At 41.1% G+C, this 23,043-nt stretch overlaps 1 protein-coding gene across 2 annotated transcripts; it reads right to left on the bottom strand.

Annotated features, from left to right (window-relative positions):
• Window positions 1–436: 436 nt before the first annotated feature.
• On the bottom strand, window positions 437–7,989 carry LOC109216696 (8-amino-7-oxononanoate synthase-like). 2 transcript variants are annotated; one of them, XM_019380878.1, is made up of 11 exons: window positions 7,442–7,989; window positions 6,067–6,206; window positions 5,865–5,972; window positions 3,888–4,126; window positions 3,765–3,806; window positions 3,384–3,471; window positions 2,873–3,006; window positions 2,162–2,250; window positions 1,676–1,802; window positions 1,520–1,588; window positions 437–807 (listed from the first exon to the last, which is right to left on the bottom strand). In XM_019380878.1, the coding sequence occupies exons 1-11, from the start codon at window positions 7,653–7,655 to the stop codon at window positions 681–683; spliced, it is 1,377 nt and encodes a 458-aa protein (XP_019236423.1). In that variant the 5' UTR covers window positions 7,656–7,989; the 3' UTR covers window positions 437–680. The 2 variants fall into 2 exon arrangements, with proteins under 2 accessions (XP_019236423.1, XP_019236422.1); XM_019380877.1 differs by having other exon boundaries at window positions 1,676–1,826; window positions 7,442–7,988.
• Between the last annotated feature and the right edge of the window lie 15,054 nt (window positions 7,990–23,043).

Below are 23,043 nucleotides of genomic sequence, written 5' to 3'. Positions count from 1 at the left end.
TAATAAAAAAAATTAAATTTTAAAAAATTTGGTAAATGTTCGATTGAGTGAGTTAATAGAATTTGTATATATTTTGTAAAAAAATTAGTTACTTTCTGTAAATAGAAAAACATAGCTAAAACGGGATAAATAAGTTTTTGTATATATTCAAAAAAATCCCTCACTTAATACCATATTTTTGTATGCGTGAGTTCAATACCATGACGTGCTCCTAACCCACACATCATGTGTTGTGCTCTCACCACTAGATCAAAGCCATGCAAGCTTTTCCTGTGTCTCATTATTATATGAATTTTATGAAAGACGTTTAAGGATATTTTAATATGTTTTGGTTTAGACCATTAGTTCCGTTGAGTAGTGCCCCATGAATACATTGTTTAATCAGCTTCATTCACATTTGGTAGGTAACTGAATGACACACTCACTGCCTTAAAAATAGAACTTTGAATTAAACTACTTAGATTTTCATATTAGTAATTACTGTATAATTTTTTACAACAAAAATATCAAACACTGTATTCTCCAATAGGTGCAGGTCAACTATTGAATTACAACTGCTGAATTCATCGGCTGTGGGTAGCAACCATGTAATTAATACCAGGAAAAAATGCACGACACTTGGTTAATTCCTACCACTGCATGATACGACCATTACAAATTATCCAACACAAGTAATGAAACTAAAGGCGGGCATTCCAGCTTGTGCAGTAGAATCCAATCTCGCTGAAGTTGACACATTGAGACAGCGCAGCTGTGAGATTTCTTAAATCATCTAATGTGTGAGCTGCACTGAGAGTTATCCTTAACCTGACGAAAGTAATAATGTTCATAAGAAAGGTAAAAAGAAAAATTAGAAAGTTGAATATATATCTTTCTGTGTGTACATATATGCATTCTGAGGGGAAGTATGGATCAAAGTTTTAATAATATCCTGAAACTGGCCAACTGAATCAACCCAAAAACTGCAACAATACTTTACCTCATACCTTCAGAAGAAAAAATTTGCACATGAAAAACAACCTTTCAAATTTCAACCATGTTTGATTAAGCATGAGTAAAATTCCAAAAAGTAGCTTTATACTACCTCAAAATTACCGATAGTATCGATGTACTAACTTGCAACCAAACCAAATGGAACCATTGCTATGCATTATTAGACCGGAATTTCTTAAAAAAGGAAGGTGGTTTTGTGTTAGAAGTTATAGGATAGCTCATGGGTATAGGCCAAGGTGACTGCACATCCTCTATTTTGTGAACTTTATCTCCTTGGCTAGGGGGTGAAGCAAGATACAAACAACAACCCAATAACCTTATATGATATGTATAAGTCAAGCATAGCTACATCAAAAATTCTTTAAGCAGAACTACCTAATGCAAGAAAAGCACCCAAAGTCCCACTTGAAAAAATCAGGAGACCAGATTAACAGAAAATGATTCAACAAAAATTGCCATGAAGAGGATGATATTACAAACAACAGTGATCACTACCATACCAGAAAGCTATACAAAAGCAACAAACCTGCATGAGTTGGGGGCCACTGTTGGAGGTCTTATTGCAGTTATGTGGAAGCCAAATTCCAAAAGATGCCTGTTTAGCAAAAATGAGATCTTTGGGAACAGATTAAAATAGAGAGACAAACAGAAAGACAGACACGCTCAAAAGACAGAGGGAAACCTGCTAGCTTTCAAGGCTGTTGCTTCACTTCCCACTATAAGGGAAATGATGGGACTTGTAACGGGAATCCCCGTCAGGTCGCGGAAATCTTGAACCCTGTTCCATATAGCTCGTCTACGCCACATCTCTTTTTTTGCCACAATAACAGCAGCTGCATAAGTTACATCATTGATAATGTAGAAATAAGCCACATCAAATGTAAAGATAGGAAAATTTTGTACCAGTCTCAATTTCTACCTAGTTCAGGTTTTTTGCTCCTCATATTTCTAAAGATATTTTATTTTATTTTTTGCTTTACTTGTGACAAGCAGAATAAGAAAAAGGATCTTGTTAATAACTATGGTAATGAGAAACACTAACATTTTGTCTAACGTGCCACACAAATCTGCACTAGTCAGCAACCACGGTTATCAAAACATTTTTCTGTTCACCAATGACCTCAAATAAAGCAATGATGAAAATGTCCATTCCACTTGGTAGATTTACCATGTGCAGCAGCAATTATGGGCACTGGGGTAGAAGTTGAAAATATGAAAGAGCGGCCCCTGGATTGTATCAATTGCTTCCATTTCTTGCTGTTCATTTAGCATTTCAACCCCAAAAAAGAGAAGATTAAACGACAATTCCAATCGAAAATAACAGTAAATGCACTTCTTAAATTGTGCATAAAAGTCAAAGATCTTAGTATCATTAAGGAATTTGAATCTCATAAAAGAGAGCGCTGGTCCATCTTTACTACATATCCTGCTGGTTGATAAAGAACTCCTAGTGTAATAAAATAAGCAGCCAAAAACATAAAGGAAGAGAAATCACTTTTGTGGAGAAGAATTTCTATTTGAACTTAGAGGTATAGATCCAAAATTCCAGAAGCCAAAGAGCTTGCGTAAGATCCACGAAAGGTAAGAAAAATCATCTGGTACAAGTCTATTTTTAGATTCTGATTAATGAAGGAAGACTGGCCCCAAATGATGTTCAACTGCCAACTGATTTCAATCTTAGAACTCATAGCAGTAGAAAAACAAGGTACTGCTTCTAAACTGAAGACTCTAGTGTTTTTAACAAATTAATCAACTGAGGATTAGATTTAGGAGACCCATGCGATCTTCTCGGAAGTAACATAAAAAAGAATTTATGTGTGTGTATATCATAATATCATACACACATATGTACATTCTACTATTCTTTTTAGAGTAATACCTGCATGCTATGAATCCACCGTGGCAGCCTGCTGCCTTACTCAGAGTACCCATGCAAATATCCACATCATTTGCGCAGTTGAACAACTCTGCTGCACCACCACCATTTTGTCCACAAACAAATGTTGCATGAGCCTAAAGTTGAGTGGGAAAAAAAGAGAGCAGAATTCCTTATAATTATTAAGCATATCATAGTCGAATCAATTTAAGCAATAAGTAGAAATTCCTTATCAAATTTTTGTAAAAAATCAAACAATATATAGAAATAAAATGCGCAATCCATAAACTATTACATTTAAAGGACGAAATGTCAAGAGACAATAGGACTCAAGTATGAACATGGAGATTATAATTCTGAAATCTATGACTATTTCATTAGCGCTATTCTGCCCCATGAAGAAACACAATGGATGTTTATCGGGGAGAAAAGTAAGTATCTAGAGCCAAAGTAAGATTTGAGGAATAAATAAGATAAAACTCTGAGTTTTCTTACCAGAAGTTTAAGGACTTACATCATCAATTGCCAACAAAAACCGATGCTTCTTGCGGAGTTTCACAAGGTCAATTAGTGGTGCAAAGTCTCCATCCATACTAAACAAGCTGGTAACAAAGAACAAAATTAAGTACTTGCAAAAGAATTTAAATCAATTATCATAAATGCTCCAGCAATTCCTACACATCCATCACCGCTCCATCTTTGACAGCTAAAATGATCACACAAGAAGCTACTACGAAATGCAATTCTGTATGGTCATTACAAATTTGATTGGTGCCCTCTCTTTTATTCTTTCCCTTATTTTTTACTTCTTTTTCTTCCTTCTTTTTCAAGTTTTTTCTTGATCATGCCAGCTCAGAAGAAATTGATAAGAGTGAAAATTCCGATCATCACTCACCTGTCAGTAATGACAACCTTTTTCTTCATTGGGCAATTAGTTCTGTTAAAACACAAAAATATACAAATGAAATACAGAATAACATCCCTTGAAAGTAGAAAACCAAATGAAAAATTATCATACAGTAACTCATTAAGATGGCGCATGTCACAGTGTTGATAGACAAAAACAGCTATGCTTTTTTGTTTCTCAGCTAGTCGTATACCATCAACGATTGATGCATGATTCAGGGCATCAGAAAAAACGGCAACTCTTTCATCTATTGAAGGTTGACTGCCTTTGGCTAGGAGCACACTAACATTGCCTACGGCTGTCATAAAGGCCATGTTGGCTGAAAAGCCTGTTGGACAAAGAAGGCAATCCTAATATGTAAAATCAGAGAGAGTAAGCATCAGTTTGAATCAGTTATTCACTGTAAAAATGTACATGTGTCAGCTTTTTTCAATAATAATCTCAATTTAGAACCATCACTAGTTAAAAACATTCCAACGAATACGATGAATACACCCACGCATCTTATTATTATGCACAGTCCTAGATGATGATTAAGAAACTTTAAAAATACGTACTACAGCATTCTAGCAGTATAAGAATAGAGGGAACACAAATCAGACGGATATGATTTAGTAGTCCATCACCATCAAGTTAGTGACAACTGGTCCCAATTTTGAGAATATTTTGCAGCAAGATATGATAACTTAATTTTGATAAACATAAAAAATGAATATCGTCTTTAGCCTAAAAAAGAGTAAACACGCAAATCGAATTTCTATAGTGTACAGAACATTCAGAAACAATCTGATAAAATGGTAGTTTCTTTTTTATTCTTTTTCTCTTGGTAGGGTCATAAATTCTTCTGGGAGAGTCCTCCTTTCACATACAAACACAAGGATGTGCTTCTTACTTTCTAAAAAGTCAATTTGGAGTGAGAGGACGGTTTGCCTTGTTGACGTGCAGGCTGGATTGTCAACATTTATCAATAAAATGAATTGTCATTTTCCATTTCGCAAAGAAGAATACTGTGGCAAGGAAAAAGTCATTTTTCATGATCCCTCCCTCCCTCCCTCCCTCTGTTATCGTGGAAAATAACCTGCTATTATTGTGAAAATAGAAAACAATCAGTTGCCCATCAACTTGAATGATACAATATCAATTTGAAATTCAAACCCCAGAAATATTGATTAACCGCCACAACTATCACAGCCAAATCATAATTCTTGCTAGAGATTACGAAATAACCAATCAGCTTCTAGCTACCACCTACTAATACCATAGTTATTCATGCCAACTATTGTTTTCTGCTGTTCTAAAATAGATTAGAGCAATCAACTCCACTTTGTGCAATCTCTTACATCCATACATCATATTTATGAATTTCTCCCCTACCAGCCCCAAGAGAACCAGAATCAAAACAGAAAGGAAAGATACATACCTACTATAAGCAAAATATCATTGCCCTTTTCTTTAAGAATTTCTTGAGTGGATTAGCATGTTTGGGGAATTGAATTGTTTTATGAGAAGTTGAATGTAATCGAAGCTAGGAATACAGGTGTAAGATGGAAGAACAAGGTTGCCTTGTCAAACTGGGGTAATTAGACACAAAGGATCAAGAAGATGACCTTTATTGGCAGGAAAATCCGCTGAGCATCATACAAACAGGCAGACATTCAATTATCTACTATAGGCAGTCTAAATTTATTAAAGATTGCATCATTAACTATGAACGAAGGACATGAACAACACATCCAATATGTTTGATTTCAAAATCACTATAAAGATCATAGAACATTCTCTAATCGTACAAGCTAACAGTAACAAATGTAGATAGAAATAGTCCAACTCTTGCTACTCTAAATATAAATGAGTCAATAAGAAACCACAAAAAAAAAAAAAAAAAGTGCTTCGGAGTTCTCTGACTCATAATTAAAATTCCTAAGCTATTGCCTTACATCCACAAGGAAAATAAGGAATGTCGCGATCGCATTACATGCTCTTGATTTTACTTAGTATGTTTTTACTGATAGATAGGTTTCCAATTAAGCTAGTTCACTAAGTCTAATTTTACAACCTCAAAGGGTTGACTAATGAAGAAGACAATACCTCCTTACTCTTCAACTCAGCCAAGGATGACTCTAATGATCGATGATAACTTGTATAACCACATATTAGTGCAGAACCTCTTGGACCCATCCCATGCTTTTGGACTGCCTGAATACAACCACAACAAATTAGTCAACTGTCATAATAACATCATAAAAATTCATCAATAAACGCAAAGCTGAAGAGGCGTAAATTAGAATGCCTGTGCTGCAGCCTTGATAACTGCTGGATGAGAACTCAACGCCAGATAATCATTTGACGAGAATAGAATTAACTTCCTGAATCTTCCCCCCCATACCCCTGCTTCAGTATCAGCTGCACCAGTACCACCAAGGTCATCTCCTATTAAGCATTGATAAGAAAAGCTATGAGCAGATTTTTCAGGCAGTTAAAATAATGCATAAAAGATAATTAGAGCGTTGCGGTGTTGCAAAGTACTTTTTTTAGTAAAACTTGTAGCTTTTCTTAAAGATAGCATTCTATAGCATTTTTTTAGAACTAACACTTTTTTTTAGTAAAACTTGTAGCTTTTCTTAAAGATAGCATTCTATAGCACTTTTTTAGAACTAATACTCACGAGTCTGCCTAAGCCTTGGTGAGAAAAGTTACCCGGTAATATTGCTGGGGGAGGTCGTCGTACCCGAGGTGCGCAAGCTAGCCCGGGCACCACCGTCATTTTCTTTTATAAAAGAACTAGCATGCACAAGTGATACGATTAGTAGCTTCTTTGGCCAAGCTTCTCCAAGGCGAAAAGTGTTTTTTTTTCTCAAAGTTGAGGTGTTTGGCCAAGCTTTTAGGAGGAAAAAAAATGCTTTTTAGTAGAGGTAGATGAGAAGCTGAAAAAATGACTTCTCCCCAAAGCAGAAGCAAAAGTTGTTCTTAAACACAATTCTCCTAATGTATATGTATTTCTTTTTATTTTTAGGATAGATTTCTGATTTTTGGGGTGAATACTGTTATATTTATTGAATAATATTTTGACATATTTAAACAATTGAAAGAATAAAGTACTTTTCAATTTTATTTCAATTATTAAGTGAAAAACTTTATCATAGTCTTTCATAATAAATATTTGAAATTGTTTATCTACTTTCAATAATATTAACTATTAAGTAAATCTTTTTATGTCCTCATTCGTAATTTGACACTTAAGATCACTTTTTGAAAAGTTTGGCCAAACATAAATTGTTGCTCAAAAGTCATAAAGTATTTTTTTTCGAGAAGCACTTTTACAAAAAGTGTATTTCACGATAAGCAGAAGCTTGGCCAAACAGACTATATGTGGAAAATGAAGCTACCATCTTCTCCATACCAATTTATCCAACACTTTTTTCATGCTGTCCCAAAATGTTTGACACTATTCCACTTCAACATGACTATCAAAAAACTGTCAATAATTTGAATTTATTAAACTGTTCAAATCTTAAAGATTCTGACCTATCAAACTAACTTTCCAACCATTATACATTTATATTTTGCTTCGTCAAGTTAAAATATTAAATTCCGCAACAAAGGAGTAGGCCATAATTGTAATTACCAAAAGAAGGAGCAAAAAAAAAAAAAGAGAGAGATTATACCAGGAGAGGGAATATCTAGAAGCCATTTGTGGAATGTGGTTTCGGAAATCTCTACTTCAACTGAGGCTCTATCCCACTGGCACAATCCATCGAAAAATTCAAACCCGTCGGTGTTGGTATCATCGGCGAGGTGAATGGGCCTAAGTGAACGAAGGAGTTTAAGGGAGTCCAGTTTCTCAAGTGCCTGCTCAACCCGTCCGTTCCATGAGCCCATTTCGAGCAACGGCGGGCGTGAAGAATGATGTGCTGAACTTTCAGTTACTAGGAGTTGGGCAGAAGAAGAGAAGGTTCAGTATGTATAGAGCGAGATAAGGAAATCAAAGTTTATTATGTTATGTTGTTAACCTACTCTTTTGTACGTTTGGATTACTAATAACTCAATGTGGAATAATATCACCATGTCACATGAATGAGAATTCGAGGAGAGTCAAATCGACTCGGACTGTAGATCTCCTCTCAGCTCGACTCGATTAGTTTCGATGATAAAGCTCGATCAAGTTTTGAATCGAAGTTGGGGTTCAATGAGATTGACACGACTTGCTCAGCTCTATTAATCATGTAATTTTTATTTTGAATACTACATTCATTTCTTAGTATTATTTGATGAAATGGTAAAATTCATTCTAAGTATATATATTTATAAATTTGTTTACCCTCAAAATCAGATAACAATTGAATTTGTAAGTGAATATGTGAATTAAGTTGACATAGATAAATTGAATCACAATTGGAATAAAGTATGATAAATTGAATTCAAACCACACGAATCGAGCAATGATAACCTTGGGCTTTAAAACACTCTTGAACAGAATGCCCTTTGATCAGTATAAAAACACAGTTGAATAAGAACTTTTAGAGAAAATAACAAGTATTGCTTTGGGATGCGTGTTACGATGTGCTTTACAAATAATCAGACCCCCTTTATATAGTAGGGGAGTCTTACTTTAGATACAATTCTATAAAAGGTAAAAAAATCTCATGATTTGCTAATTAACCGGATTCTCATTGATACATGCCGAGATTCTGCCGTGATATCCGACCGGCTACGAATATTTCGGCCTTCCGTTATCTGGTCCGACAATGTTTCCTCGAGCTCATTCGATGTCGGGGTCAATTCGGGGGTCACGGACTCGGTAATCTCGAAGACGGGTGTTCTATCCTCGTACCCCGGTTCGATGAAACCCGGGATCGATCTTCAATTCATTACGTTTTAATCCTGATCTATCATGCAATAGATGAGCCCGATTTCGACCGTATACAGATAGTCCTTTCATTTTTCGGAGTGTAAACGACGAGAAACAATATGAGCCCCCGATCCTCGTCTCGATACTTTGCGTCAGAAATGACAAAAATGGACGAAACGTCTCGTTAATCACGTCTTAATGGCATTAAATGTTCGTCAGTTGTTGGTCGACCACTATAGGCTTTGAACCGTCGTTTGAAAACTATAAATATCTCATTCTCCATTCATTCAAACTTTACATCCAATCTTTTCCTACTCTTGTTCTTAAAAGATCTTTGCATTTCCTAGTACTTGTACCCAGATTTCTTGAGAGTTCTGTAAGAATCCTCGCTTGTTTTCACTCCACGTCGTCAAGTGTACCCTTTTCACTTCCTCTCCTTCATCTTTTACCCTTTATTTGAAAAGAAATGCGAAGATTTCTAAGGCAGTTCCTCAAAACGAAACTGCTTCTTCATCACGGCCGGCCGGCGAAGAACCAGCGGCGGAACCCCCTCTTGAAGCGTTTATTCCTGGCGGGTGCTCGGTGACCGCCGGCTTTAAAGTTGAAAAACCTTCACCCGTTCCGGGCCGAGGTGAAAAGGTATCGAGATATATTTGCCCGATCACCAAAGAGACCCTGCCTACAGTCATAAAGGACTGCAACTGGGCCGGAAAAGACGTGGTGGTCCACGTCCTAGGGCTGGGCATATATCGGGTAAAACTGATAACCCGAATCGTTAATTGTTTATTGGGTTATCGGTATCGGATTATTGGATTAGCGGTTCGGTAACGATTTAAATTTTTTTTACTATTGGGTTATCGGTTCGGGCCTCGGTTTGCCAATAATTGGAAGTGGAATGAAGATAATGCGCTTTACTCTTTCATTTGTAGCTGGATTACCCCTGGGCTAACTTAACTTGAATCTGTTCTCTTTAGTTTTTCACTAAGCCTCATCTGAGTGCTATATACATAGCTCCTTGATTACTTATCAAATAAAATGAACATTCTTTAAGAACTTTTTCTCCCGATCTTATTAGCTTAGTAGCATGGAAGTCACAATAGTTCTAGCAGAGTAAGCTAGAAGATGACCAATCCCGCCCCATTGGTGTCGAGTCCGTTGTGAGAGGCGCTTAAAAGGCCGTTAAGGCATTAGACTCAGGGGTGAACCCACAGGGGAGGGGAGAGGTTGCTTCCTAAAAAGAACTGGGGTTGGCTCCTTGCCTTTGATTCCTTACCCATAGCATAAGATAAAGAAAGGGTGCGTGCTTCAACTTTGTTAATGGTTTAACCGATAACCCAATAAGAATTAATAAAATTACGACTTTACCCTTAAGTATATACATATGCTAGGGCTTCAGTTCATTTTGTCCTATTATTTCTCAGCCGAACTCTTCTGTTTCTTCATCTTCATTCTTCATAGACCTTACTAGTTTCTCCTAGCGTAAGTCTTTAGTCTTATACATTAGACTTTTAATTTCTATAACAAAATTCATCTTCATATTGGTATTTTTTACTGTTAATGATTTTTATTTTTTTTATTTTCGTTTCTTAATTTTGTGAGCTCATGTTGTACAACCTATACCTACTACCAGTTTCTCTTCGCACTTATCAATTCTCAATCGACAATCTTCGTCAAATTCGGGTGTATTTTTGAACATTATTCTTTTGTACAGTACGCTGAGCTTTGACAATAGAACAACATTTTCTTGCCTTCGAGGTGTTTTTTTTCTGTGTTAGTATTGCCCATGCACAGATCAAGGTTTTGCTCTATGGTTTCTTTTTTCAGGCTAGGCATTTGACAAACAACATCTAGTTTATTTGGTGAAGCGTATAAGGATTGAGCAGTTGTTGTCTTGTTAACTTGAATTTGAACTGTTAGTACTATATGTTTGGACTTGTTAATTTTAAGTTGAAATTGCTAGTACTTTGTATTATTATTAATGTATTGGACAACTGTTGTTAAAGAATTAGTACTATTCCAGTTATGGCCACTGGACAGGATGCAGAAATGGGTAGCATACTATATGTGAATTCTTCTCTTTTTTGCTTAACTCTAGATTGAGTTATCTTATCGGGTAAACCGATAACCGAACCGATAATGATCGATAACCGATTAATCGATATCTTATCGGTTCAATTATCGGTTTATCAAATTTGTAAACTGATAACCGATATGCTAAACCGATAATATTCATAACTGAACCGAACGAACCAATGCCCACCCCTACCCCGGTCCCGGCCTCGAAGCAGATATCACTACCCACGTAAAGGGATACTTAAGTGTTTACACTTATTCCTTTACGTTGGGTCCATTGGACCCGATGATCATCCAATTTTGTAAAAGGTACGAGGTGTGCCTAGGTAAGATCCACCATCGTTTTGGAGGATAGTCACTCTTCTCCGATTCTTTGTAAGCAAGACTGACGGATGCCCATTCACCGTTGATCATCTGATGCACCTGTACAGTGCCCGATTCTTCCCGGAGGGACTGATTAAACTTGCGCGTCGGGTCTCTAAAGCCCCATTCTCAAGCATCGATAAAGATCGAGACTGGGGTTAGCTAGGCCAATTTGTCTGAGTGAGGACCTCAGATCTGATCCCGGCCAAGGACATGCCGTTCCTCGAGGAGTGGAACACAAAATGTAAGTAAAGTTCCATTTTTCCCAGAATTTTGTTTTACTCTCTTTTTTCTCCTTTCTTATCGATGTTCGATGTCGATGCAGTCAATGCTCGGGTTCCGGATATGGATCCTCGACTCAAGGAATGGGTTAAGTACATTGTCTCACAGAAAACATATTCCGAGTACGCATGGCGCGAACTTTCGAAGGGCCGGTGGGATGCCCGTTCTCACGGTGAGATTACGTTCTTGAGTGAGCAACACTTGGATCCCCTTTGTGCTGTTGAGTTTTTACTTATTTCTTTTTTCTTCGCAGTCTTTCCAAGGATGTCGCCATGAGGCTTCCATCTGGTGACGAGGATATCCCCATCGAGTCCCCTGCTCCGAGGCAGGAGAAGAAGAAGAGAAAGGCTCCGAGTTCTCCGAACTCGGAGAAGAAAAAATCGAAAAGGAGGCTGGTGCGCAAGTCCAAGGAAAGCAATAGCGCCTTAGAGCTCCCATCGGACTCTATCTACTGGCTGAGGGATGAGTCAGAAGTAGAAGAAGAAGAAGAAGCTTCCCAACTGGTGGCCCGCGTGCGAGGCAACACCGAACTGCCTCAAACCAGGGGGGCCAATGAGGAGGTAGTGACCGAGGCCTCCGAACCAGAAAGGGGCAAGGCTGATTTACCCCAAGTTGAGGAGGCCGACAAAGAGACTCCGGCTGATGCTCCTCGGGCATAGGATAATGCCCCGAAGGATGCACTTGGTGTGATATATCTCTCTGAGTCGCCCTAGTTTACCAACTCCATGATCCACGATGCTCAGAGGCTAAAAGGACGCCCAAATGAGGGGCCCCAAGGGGTGGTAGACCCATTTCACAACTTTTTTGAAGGTTTAGACTCAACCGCCTCGGAAGACGTCACCAGGTTGGGTGATTTTCCGGTACCAAAGAAGAGTTTGTCTTTGGGAACCAGCAAGCCTTTTTCAAGCCCAAAACTAGTAAACCGGTTCCCAACTCCGAGTGTAGATCCCGTTCGAAAGCGGTCGATTATTATGTCTATTCTGGAGGATGCCTAGGTCCTCTCTGCCCCCGTGGGGGTTGCAAGTTATCATTGGTGCCTGGTGATCGAAGAGGATCAAGCAAAGATGAACGAGGTAGAAGCGCCTTGCCTGTTCAACGAAGCCCAACAGGCGTTAAACCAGGTAACTTCGAATGCCTTTCGACAACTTTTGTTATGTACTTAGATTAAGTCTTAAAAGATTGTCACTTTTTCCTTTGTGTTTGTAGACCTCGGTGCTTTATCACGAGACTTTTCTCCGATATCGAGAAGAGTTAAACCAATATGAGGCCGAACCCGAGAGATCATTGAGAAGAGGGATGCTTACAAACTTCTCAGTGAGCAACGTGAGGGGAAGGTCAAGAAACTTCAAGCTGAGCTGGAGGTGGCTCGGAAGGAGCATGTCGACCTGGTCGAGCAGGTAAGAAGAGTTTTTGAGGTTAGTGACGATGAGTTGGATATGGTGGCTAATGGTCCGAACCCGCAGGTCCAACAGAAGCTTGACCAGATCGAACAGCTCCAGCCAGAGGTGGATGCGGTAAAGGTCGAGGCTGAAGAATGGAAAAAGAACATAATCAGCCTGGCCTCAGAAAAGGACATCGCCCGAGCACAACTGACTTCGGGTGAGGTTCAACTTCGATCTTTCAAGGAGAAGTCCTCGGCGCAGGCCAAGAAGATCGAGGAGCTCCAGTCCCAGCTGAATTTGGCCGTCTTTGATACGAAAAATCTAGCCAAGGATATCGAAACGGTCAAGTCGGAGGCCAAGGAAATTAAAGCTGATGCCGAAGAGATGGTGGCCGTTTATAAGGCCGATACCGAGGTGGCTCAGGTTTGGGCAAAGGACATCATTGAGCATGATAAGTGGAAATCTCGAAGGGAGGCCCTTGAGGAAATTCATGCTTGGGGTTTCGACTTATCGGCCGAGATCGAGAGTGCCAAAGAGCTCGAAGCCGAGGCCAAAAACTAGCCTATCCCGAAGATGACAAGGAATCCGAAGATTTGGGCAAATCCGACGATGGCTGAGATCCCGAAGGTGATGATGTTGCCCCCGATGAAGAGTAGTCCACTTAGGCCTTTTTTTGTTTTTTGTATTTTTGTTGAGGCCATTCGGCCTTTGTAAAAACTTTCATCGGGCTGTTTGGCCCTTGTAAAAAGAACTTTTGATTATGAATATAAGGCTTTTTCCATTCAACAACTTTCGATTTTTTACTTTGCCTTATGTACTTTTATTTGCAAAGATCTAAATGCCTTAACATGAAATAGTTAGGTTTTGTCCAGAGACTCAAAGAAACCTTGCCTTCAACTTTATTTCGTTTTAAGGCATCGTGGGTTCGGTGTGACCGAACGTTTTTAAGTCATAGTCTGCAGAGGGTAGCCTTTAGAACCGGTTTAGAAATTTCAAGGCCTTGTTATCTTTGTTATGGGTCCTCGGACGTCTCCAAGCTATTTTAATCCGGTTGTGGCCTTTTTAGTTCGCGTTTTTCCCGGTGGGCTAGTCACCCCGAGTTATCCGGGCTTGCCTAGGATAATAGTCCCCGAGTGAGGATGGTCATGGCCTTTAAGATTCGGGCGTTGCCTGATAGGTCTTATGCCCCCGAGCTCCAATAGCCCGGACCATCTGAGTTTGTTTTTGGATGGTAGTCCCTGAGTGAGAGTGATTGTTCAAAGTCGGATTAAGGTGGCCCTTGGGCTCGATACCTTCAGAGGATCGGATGTAGGAAATTCCTTGAGAAATGCAAGAAAAAAATTTAAAAGGACAAAATATTTATCTGGAAGGGAGAGACTTCTTTTTATTCTTGTAAAAAATAGTTATACATGCGTACATGCTTTGTGCTAGGGCTCGAGCAATCTATACGGGCACGGTTCATTTGATCATTTGGCCCTTACAATAAATTCTACCTATCGAGACCCTTCACGAAGTTTCTTTCCTTGCTAATGTCGATATCCGAGGGTAATGCCCCCTAGTATTAGAGGTTGATCATATAGAGAAGCCTCAGATACTGTTGATGCGATCCTTAACACCGATTCATGACCGGCCTTCTATTCTAAGTTAGCACGATTTGCCTCGTTAAAAACCTTGCCGGAAAATCCATTTGGGACAAAGCTGGTTCAAGGGAAAAAGAGTGCAACGCGTGCTTTCAGACTAAAAACCTGTACCGCTTCATGTTGGTTTCCTGCGGGTGTTAGCTCAAAAATAAATAAAAAGGAAATGAATGGGGTGTACCTTAGCAGTAGTATTGCTTCAAGTGAGTTATGCTCCAGTTATTCAGTAGCCTTTCACCGTTCATTGCCCTGTGTTTGCACGATCCTTTCTCGGTGATCTCGAGAATTTGGTATGGTCCTTCTAGTTCGGCTCCAACTTCCCTTTGTTCGGGTTCCGGGTGTTTAGTGTGACCTTCCTTAGTACTAAGTCCCTGAGATTGAAGTGTCGAAGGTTGTCCCTTCGAATGTAATATTCCTTGTTGGTTGATTCTGCTTGTTCGTTCCCACTAGGGTGATAAAGTGCTGACAGGATCCTTTTGATCATATGGTCCTCGAGAAATTGGGTCACTTTGCTGCCGATAAATTGTTTCCTGTTGTCATATATGATCTCGGACGGCATTCCGAACCGACACATGATGTGGTCCCAAATGAAGTCGATGACTTCCTTTTTCCTGACCTTCTCGTATGCCTGGGCTTCAACCCACTTAGAAAAATAGTCAGTCATAAACAATATAAATTGAGCCTTACCGGGTGCCCATGGAAGAGAGCCAACGATGTCCATTCCCCACTTCATGAATGGCTATGGTGACAAGACCGAATGCAGCAGCTCCCCGGGTTGGTGAATCATCGGAGCATGTCTTTGGCATTCATCACATTTTCGTACGAACTCCTTCGCTTCTTTTTCCATGTTGATCCAATAATAGCCGGCTTTGATTATCTTTCGAACCAATGATTCGGCGCCTGAATGATTTCTGTAGGTGCCCTCGTGGACTTCCCTCAGAATGTACTCGGTATCTCCTGGTCCCAGACATATTGCTAGTGGGCCATCGAACATTCTTCTAAATAAGGTTCCATCTTCGGACAAGCTGAATCGGGCTGCCACTGTGCGAAGGGTCCTGGATTATTCTGGATCTGTGGGTAGTTTTCTGGTCTTCAAATATTCCACATATTTGTTTCTCCAATCGCAAGTCAAGCTTGCAGAGTTTATTTCGGCGTGACCTTCTTCCACTACCGATCTCATGAGTTGTACGACTGCCCCCGAGTTGAGCTCGTCATCTTCGATCGATGACCCTAAGTTCGCAAGGGCATCGGCCTCACTATTTTGATCTCGAGGTACGTGCTGCAAAGTCCACTTTTTGAATTGATGTAATGTTACCTGCAATTTATTTAGGTACCTTTGCATTCGTTCTTCCCTGACTTCGAATGTCCTATTAACTTGGTTCACCACAAGGAGGGAGTCGCACTTAGCTTCGATCACCTCCGCCCCCAAGCTTTTGGATAGTTCGAGACCTGCAATCATGGCCTCATATTCGGCTCGTTGTTCGTCAATTTCACAATTCTAATAGATAGTCTAACTACATTCCCTGTGGGGGGGCTTCAATACGATGCCAAGTCCGGACCCTTTTGCGTTCGAGGCGCCGTCCATAAAGAGGGTCCAGTCTCCCGAAGACGTCCCCGAGTTTACTAACAACTCTCTTTCGACCTCGGGTATTAGGGCCGGCGTAAAGTCATCCTCGAAATCTGCCAAATTTGAGATTTAATGGCCCTCCGAGGTAGATACTCAATATCGTACCCGCTGATTTCCACGGCCCATTTGGCCAATTGTCCTGAGACTTCGGGTTTATGCATTATATTTCATAATGGGTAACTAGTCACATCACATATAGGATGGCACTGAAAATATGGTTTCAGTTTCCTAGAGGAACTTAACAAAGCGAGCACCAATTTTCTAAGTGAAGGTACCTAGTTTCGGCCTCACCCAGGGTCTCGCTAACGTAGTAAATTGGAAATTGCGTACCTTGCTCTTCCCGAACCAGGACTCTACTTACCGCTATCTCTGATACTGCTAAGTACAGGTATAGTTGTTCATCTGCCTTCGGGGTGTGAAGCAGTGGTGGGCTCGATAGGTATTGCTTGAGTTCTTCTAAGGCATGTTGGCATTTTGGGGTCCATGAGAAGTTGTTTTTCTTCTTCAGTAGCAAGAAAAATCGGTGGCTCTTATTAGAGGACCTCGAGATGAATCTCCCTAGGGCGACAATGTGCCCGATTAGCCTTTGCACGGCCTTCATGTTATTCACCACTATGATATCCTCGATAACTTTGATCTTGTCGGGGTTGATCTCAATTCCTCGGTTGGATACCATGAACCCGAGAAATTTGCCTGACCTGACTCCGAACGCACATTTCTCCGAATTCAGATTCATATTGTACTTCTTCAATATGCTGAAGCTTTCCTGCAAATGCTTTAAATGGTCTTATGCTCCTAGGGATTTAACCAACATATCGTCAATGTAAACTTTCAAAGATTTTCTTATTTGTTCTTCGAACATTCGGTTTACTAGGCATTGAAAAGTGGCACCGGCATTTTTTTAATCTGAATCACATTACGTTATAGCAGTACATAACGTACTTAGTGATGAATGAGGTTTTTCCCTAATCATCTAGGTTTTTCCGTATTTGGTTGTACCCGGAATAGGCGGCGAGAAAACTGAGGATCTCGTGGCTGTCCGTGGCATCGATCATGCGATCGATATTTAGCAAAGGGAAAGATTCCTTGGGACATGCTTTATTTAAATCCTTATGGTATACACACATTCTTAATTTGTTCCCCTTTTTAGGGACTACCACTACATTTGCTAACTGTTTACCTTGAAAATGGTAACTACAATTGTATTTGATTTTATGGTTCTAAAAATACGTGATTTATTTTAATACCAGTTGTTATGCAATAGATGTAGGTATAAGTAAAGAGAATAAGATATGCAAATCAATGGGGTCACAAAGCTGGGCCTCGAGCTGGCTGAAGCAGGACCTCGAGATCTAGACGGAACAAATAATGATGAACTATTGATAAAGAATCAATGGTAATGAGGGCCTTAAAGATGGCCTTTTACGATTAATAATGAGCGATAAATAAAGAACAATGAATGAATAATGTAAGAATAAGCAATAAATGCGAAGAACAGTTGTTTTAGCAAAGAGAGCAGAGAATGTTGTATGTTATTCAATATCATATCCACCCTTACAAAATGACAAGGGTCCCCTTTATATTGGAGGGGTGAATTCCAACACAGTACATGTCTAATCAATGACGAAGAAATGCTACTAGTACAGTTGTATAATGGCTTATTACGAATTTGTACTATTCTTGCAGGTTCTGTCAGTCCTCATCGCATGCTCTTGGGGGGTTTCCTGCCTTTCCATGACGGTCGTCGATTTTCATACGGCCTCGAGGTACACCATGGTGAGTCTTCGACGTACCCTACAGAGATGAGTGCTTCTTGGACGGGCCTTGGATTGTGCCTTGATCCCATCGGGGCCGGGCCCGAACTGCCATAGAAGCCTCAGATCGGTCTTCTCTAATTTTGACCGTATACAGATAGTCCCTGCGCTTATTAGAATGAAAAGATAAGAAACGATCTTGACCTCGACTTTTTCGAACCTCTTGTGATGATATCATGCTGTCAACATAGGCGCTTGAATCGATCGAAATGTCCCGTCGGTTCATTCCCCCAGAAACATTAAATGCACCGCCGGTCCGTTTCCCAAAAACATTGAGTGCTCTGCCGGTCCGTTTCCCTATAAACATTGAATGCGCCGTCAGTTTCGTTGCCATTTCTCTTATAAATAAGGGATTTCTGAAACTGAAGCTTCTTTTATTCTTTCTTCAACAATCTTTAGTCCTTCCCTTCTCTATATCCCCTTCTGATCTCTTATTCTTATGGTCAAACCTGTGACCATAAGGTCATAAGGCAGCAACCTCATCAGTTATGCCATGGCTCTTCTTCGAAACCTTTCCCCTCTGAGAAGAACTATGCTGAGTTGTTGTTATTGTTGTTGTTGTTGTTGGCCCGAATCGATGAGAGGAGGGCATCAGATTGTTGTTGTAACTCATCTTTTTTTAATATAAGAACATCTTCATTTTGCCCTCATTTTGTGTTGAACTCCATTCTGTTTTTTGTTTGTGAAAAGTCCAGATGTACGACTTTAACGATTGGTCCGAATACCGGATCCGAAACGTAACAATAATAAACCCTCGGGTTTTAATGTAATTAATGTGATGCTTCTCGAAGTCCTTTGTTATCCCTCAGAGTGAGCTTGGATTAATTTGATGCGAATTTAGGTCACCGGGACTTCTAAGCCCGACTTGAGTGAGAGCTGGGTCTCGATCTTTTGAAATAAATCTAGCCCTTTTAGGCTTCGTCGGTAGCCCTCTAGTGAGAATTTTCTCGAACCCAAATAACCTTTGGATTTAGCAATCGGGTGCCCATTCGTTCGATGATCTGAAAATAAAGATAGCCCTTAGGCCTCTACGAATAGTCCCCAGTCAGAGTTTGCTTGATATCGGGTAGCCCCTAACTGAGCGAAAATTGCTCTGAACTTAAAATAAAGACAACCCTAAGGCGTTATAGACAGCCCCTGAGTGAGGACATACTCGAACTCGGGCGGCCTTTGGGCTAACATATTTGGGCGAGCGTCTCTTCGAAATTGAGATAAAGATATCCCTGAGGCTTTGTTAATAGTCCCCGAGTGAGAACTGGCTCAAACTCGGATAACCCTTGGGCCAAAATAATCGAACGAGAATTTGCTCGAACTTGAGATAAAGATAGCCCTGGGGCTTTATTAATATTCCCCAAGTGAAAACTGACTCGAACTCGGGTAGCCCTTTGGCCAAAACAATCGAACGAGCGTTTACTTGAACTTGAGATAAAGATAGCCCTGAGGCTTTATTAACAGTCCCTGAGTGAGAACTGGCTCGAACTTGGATAACCCTTGGGCCAAAATAATCGAACGAGCGTTTGCTCGAACTTGAGATAAAGATAGCCCTGAGGCTTTATTAACAGTCCCCAGGTGAGAACTGGCTCGAACTCGGGTAGCCCTTGGGCTAAAATAATCGAACGAGCGTTTGCTCGAGCTCGACTCGTAGACTGTTCTTTAATAATTTCTGATAATCCGGTTCCTGATGTCAGGGTCCTGACGTCAACATCATGACATAAGCGGTTGAAGACACTGAAGGGTTGCTTTTTGTACGATTCCCTTGAGCATTAATTGTAGGCGGCCGACAGTCGGCCTTTTGTCTTCCTTAGAACATTCAAACAATCTTTATAGATAGACAAACCCCATAACCTTGTGGATATCATTCTCTTAGTGCTTCTAAAATTTCATTTAGCCCTTTTCAATTTCCTTGAACTCTCCCTTCTCTTTTCTAACAACATTTTCCATCCCCTTGGATCTTTCGCTTTTAGAGATGGCAAAAACTTCTAAAACTGTTCCTCAAATGGAAAAAGCTTCATCATCTTCTCGAACGACCAAAGGTAAACCGGTAGTTCCTCCTAGTATCGAGGAGTGTACTCCCGGGCCTTGTGATACATCTTCTGACTTCCAGGTCGAAAACCCCTCCTCTGTTTCGAGACGATGTGAACCCATGTCTCGATATATCAGCTTAATAACCGAAATCGAGAAAGTGAGGGTCGACTGCTGTTGGCCGAAGGTGGTGCAAGTGGAGATCCCTTCACGAGGAGAAGACATAACCAAGCATAAAGTCGGTTTCCTCAGTGTATACACATATCCTTTCACCTTAGGTCCGGTAGAAGCCTCTTCACCTTTGATAGACCCAGTGATCCTCGATTTCTGCAGACAATATCGGGTGACGCTTGGACAAATCTACCCATCATTCTGGCGCATTGTTTATATGATTAGGTATTTCTCAAACATGGTCGAGGGGATGCCTTTTACCCTTGACCATCTAATTAGACTGTATAGCCCCCGACTTTATCGAGGTGGTGTGATTAAGCTAAAACGTCGATCCCCGAAGTCCTTTTTTGCTAGCATTGATGAAGACAAGGATCGAGGGTGGATGAGTCGCTTTGTCCGAGTCGGGACCTCGGACCTGATCCCTGTTGAGAGAATGTCGTTCCCCGAGGAATGGAATATGAATCGTAAGTAAACATGCTTCGATGATCTGATATTTTTTTCTTGACTTTGAATTAACTTTCTTTGGTGATACAGCTGTCGAGTGGTACCCCGGTGCTGTCAGCGATCTCCCGGGCTGGGTCCGATGACTTGATTCAATCTGCCCATATGCTAAGAGCGTGTGGCGTGATCTGGCTAAGACTCGTTGGGAGGCCATGAATCACGGTGAGTTTTTGTCTCTGTTCATACTTGAGCTCTTTTTTAGAGAAGAATACCTCTTGCTAGTACTCTCATCCTTTGTGCATATGCAGGCCTTGGAAAGGCCGTTTTGATGAGGGAACCCCCGCCTGGGGAAGCAGATACCCCAAAGCAAGCTAAGGAGAAAAAGAGAAAGAACAAATCGCCGGTTGGGTCCCCGAAGCCAAAGAAGGCTAAGGTTCAAAAGCCCGAGTCGATTAGTGGCCTTAACTCGGGAAGATCGAAGGTCTTTGTGCCGAGGGCGAAGAGAGTGATGATTGCCTGTTGGCACTTAGGGGGAGAAGAAGTGTTGTTGCCTCGAAGTCTGCTGAACCTAAGGTGGCTGAGTCGGAGGTTGCCGAGGTGGTCCCGACCCGAGGTAGGGGGATTATTGAGGAGAATTCGGACGAAGTCCCCGAGCTGACCAACGACCTAAGCACATTAGGTGCCGAGGGGCACCTGGCTAATGAACCCAACGAAACCAATGATGAAGCCCCTCGGAGGGGAGAGAGGGCCCCCGTTGAACCAGTCGAGGTGATCAATGTAGATGAGCCTCTGCCGGGCCCGTCATTCTCTCCTGGGCAGATACGGGATGCCCAGGATATGAAAATTCCCATCGAGGGGGCATCCCCCGGAGAAAACGGTACGTTTGAAGGATGTTTTGCTGAGGTTGAGGAAGGCCCCAATATCGACGCCTCATTGTTCTTTGAGGAAGCCGAGAAGCTTCGGCAACAGGTAATCTTGATTTTGACCGTTGTATGTTGAGTTTCAATTCTTGTTTTTCTAACTCTCTTCTTCTATGTTTTCAGGCCTTAAAGCTCTCCCACCAAGCCTTTTCCAAGTCACAAGCAGAGTTGGCTCGTTGTGAGGACGAATTTAGGAAGCTCGTTTCTAAATTGGACGAACTTAAGGCCCTTTATGCCCAAAAGGAGGGGGAGCTAGGTGACCTTCGAGCATATTTGGAGAGGATGTCTCGAGAGCGGGCCGATCTCGATGAGCAGGTAATATGACCTTCGTGGTCTTACTTTTGTGCTCTAGCCAATTAAGCGCTAAATACCTTGCTTTGATTCTTTCAGTTTAAGCAAGAAGATGATCTAATGCGAGAGGAGCTTAAAATAACAGATACTGAACTCCTTGGGCTGAAGCAGCATATGGATAAAGTGTCCTCCGATAAAGAAGCCCTCCAAGAGAGGTTGATCTCGGTTAAGCATCAACTCCAAGAGGCAAAGGGAGAAAGTCGTAAGTACAGAGACCTCCATACCGAATCAGTTGCTAAGCTGTCTGCAGCTAAGTCCGAAGCTGATGCGCTCATATCCTCATATCGAGATGATGCTGCTGCTGCAAATGCTCGAGCCAGGAAGGTATCCAAAGAGGCCGAGCTTAAACTGTCCCGAGCCGTAGAACACGCCTGATTAAGATCTCGGAGATAGGCTCTCGAGGATGAATATGCAGGGGGCATCGATTTGTTTGCCGAAATCGAGAGGGCGAAGTCCCTAGAGGAAGAATCAGCAGCTCTGCTTTCTTCCGATGATGATTCAACCAGTGATTAGACCAGCGGCTTGGAGGATGATGAAGGCGAAGGTGAAGTCCCCGAGGGGGAGGAGGTCGTCGATGTTCCAGGAGTCGAGGGCCAGGCCGTTGAAGGCACAACTTCCAAGGACTCTATCTGGTCAAGTAACCCCGATGGTAGATTAGGTTTTCATTTGTTCCATTTTTTGTGTAAAGGCTTCAGGCGTGGGCCTTGTAAATACGTCTTCGCGAGACTCTATCACATATATATGGATTTTTGCTTTTCTTCATCTCTTGTTTTTCCTTTTGCCCTTTTTGGAATAACTTCCAATGCTCGTCGATAACCAGTTGGGTATATTTTATGTTCGTCTGACTCTTCGACGGCTCAGATGAGAACCTCGATTATGAGTCGATATGTGACGATAGTAGAGTACCTTTGAAGGCTTGATCGAAGGTTGAGTTTTTGAAACCTTTTTATCGAGGGCTGATTGTTTTCGAAGCCTTTTTTATTGTTCGGAGCTGATAGTATCGAAGCTCTTTTGCTTATGCCGAGGGTATCCTGATTAACCGGTTCTTTTCGAAGTATTTGGAGGCCTTTAGTTTTATGGCGGCAGTCGGACGTCTCCGAACCGCGTTAATTCGATCGTAGCCTTTTAGTTCGACCGTAGTCTTTATGTTTGGCCGTAGCCTTTAGTCCCCGTGTGCGGTAACCTCGGCGTCTATATCGAGGGTATGCCTTTTTAGGGGTCTTACAAGTTCGGATATATAGCCTTGGCCTTAATATCAAGGGTTATGCCTTTTTTAACGTCTTATAAATTTGAGCACGCCTTGTTAAAGGACTTACAGATTTGATGTTGCCTCAG

This window comes from Nicotiana attenuata, unplaced genomic scaffold, assembly GCF_001879085.1.
Source record: "Nicotiana attenuata strain UT unplaced genomic scaffold, NIATTr2, whole genome shotgun sequence".
Taxonomy (NCBI): Eukaryota; Viridiplantae; Streptophyta; class Magnoliopsida; order Solanales; family Solanaceae; genus Nicotiana; species Nicotiana attenuata.
The sequence above is the reverse complement of the archived record's forward strand: the minus strand, read 5'-3'. Positions and strand labels throughout refer to the sequence as shown.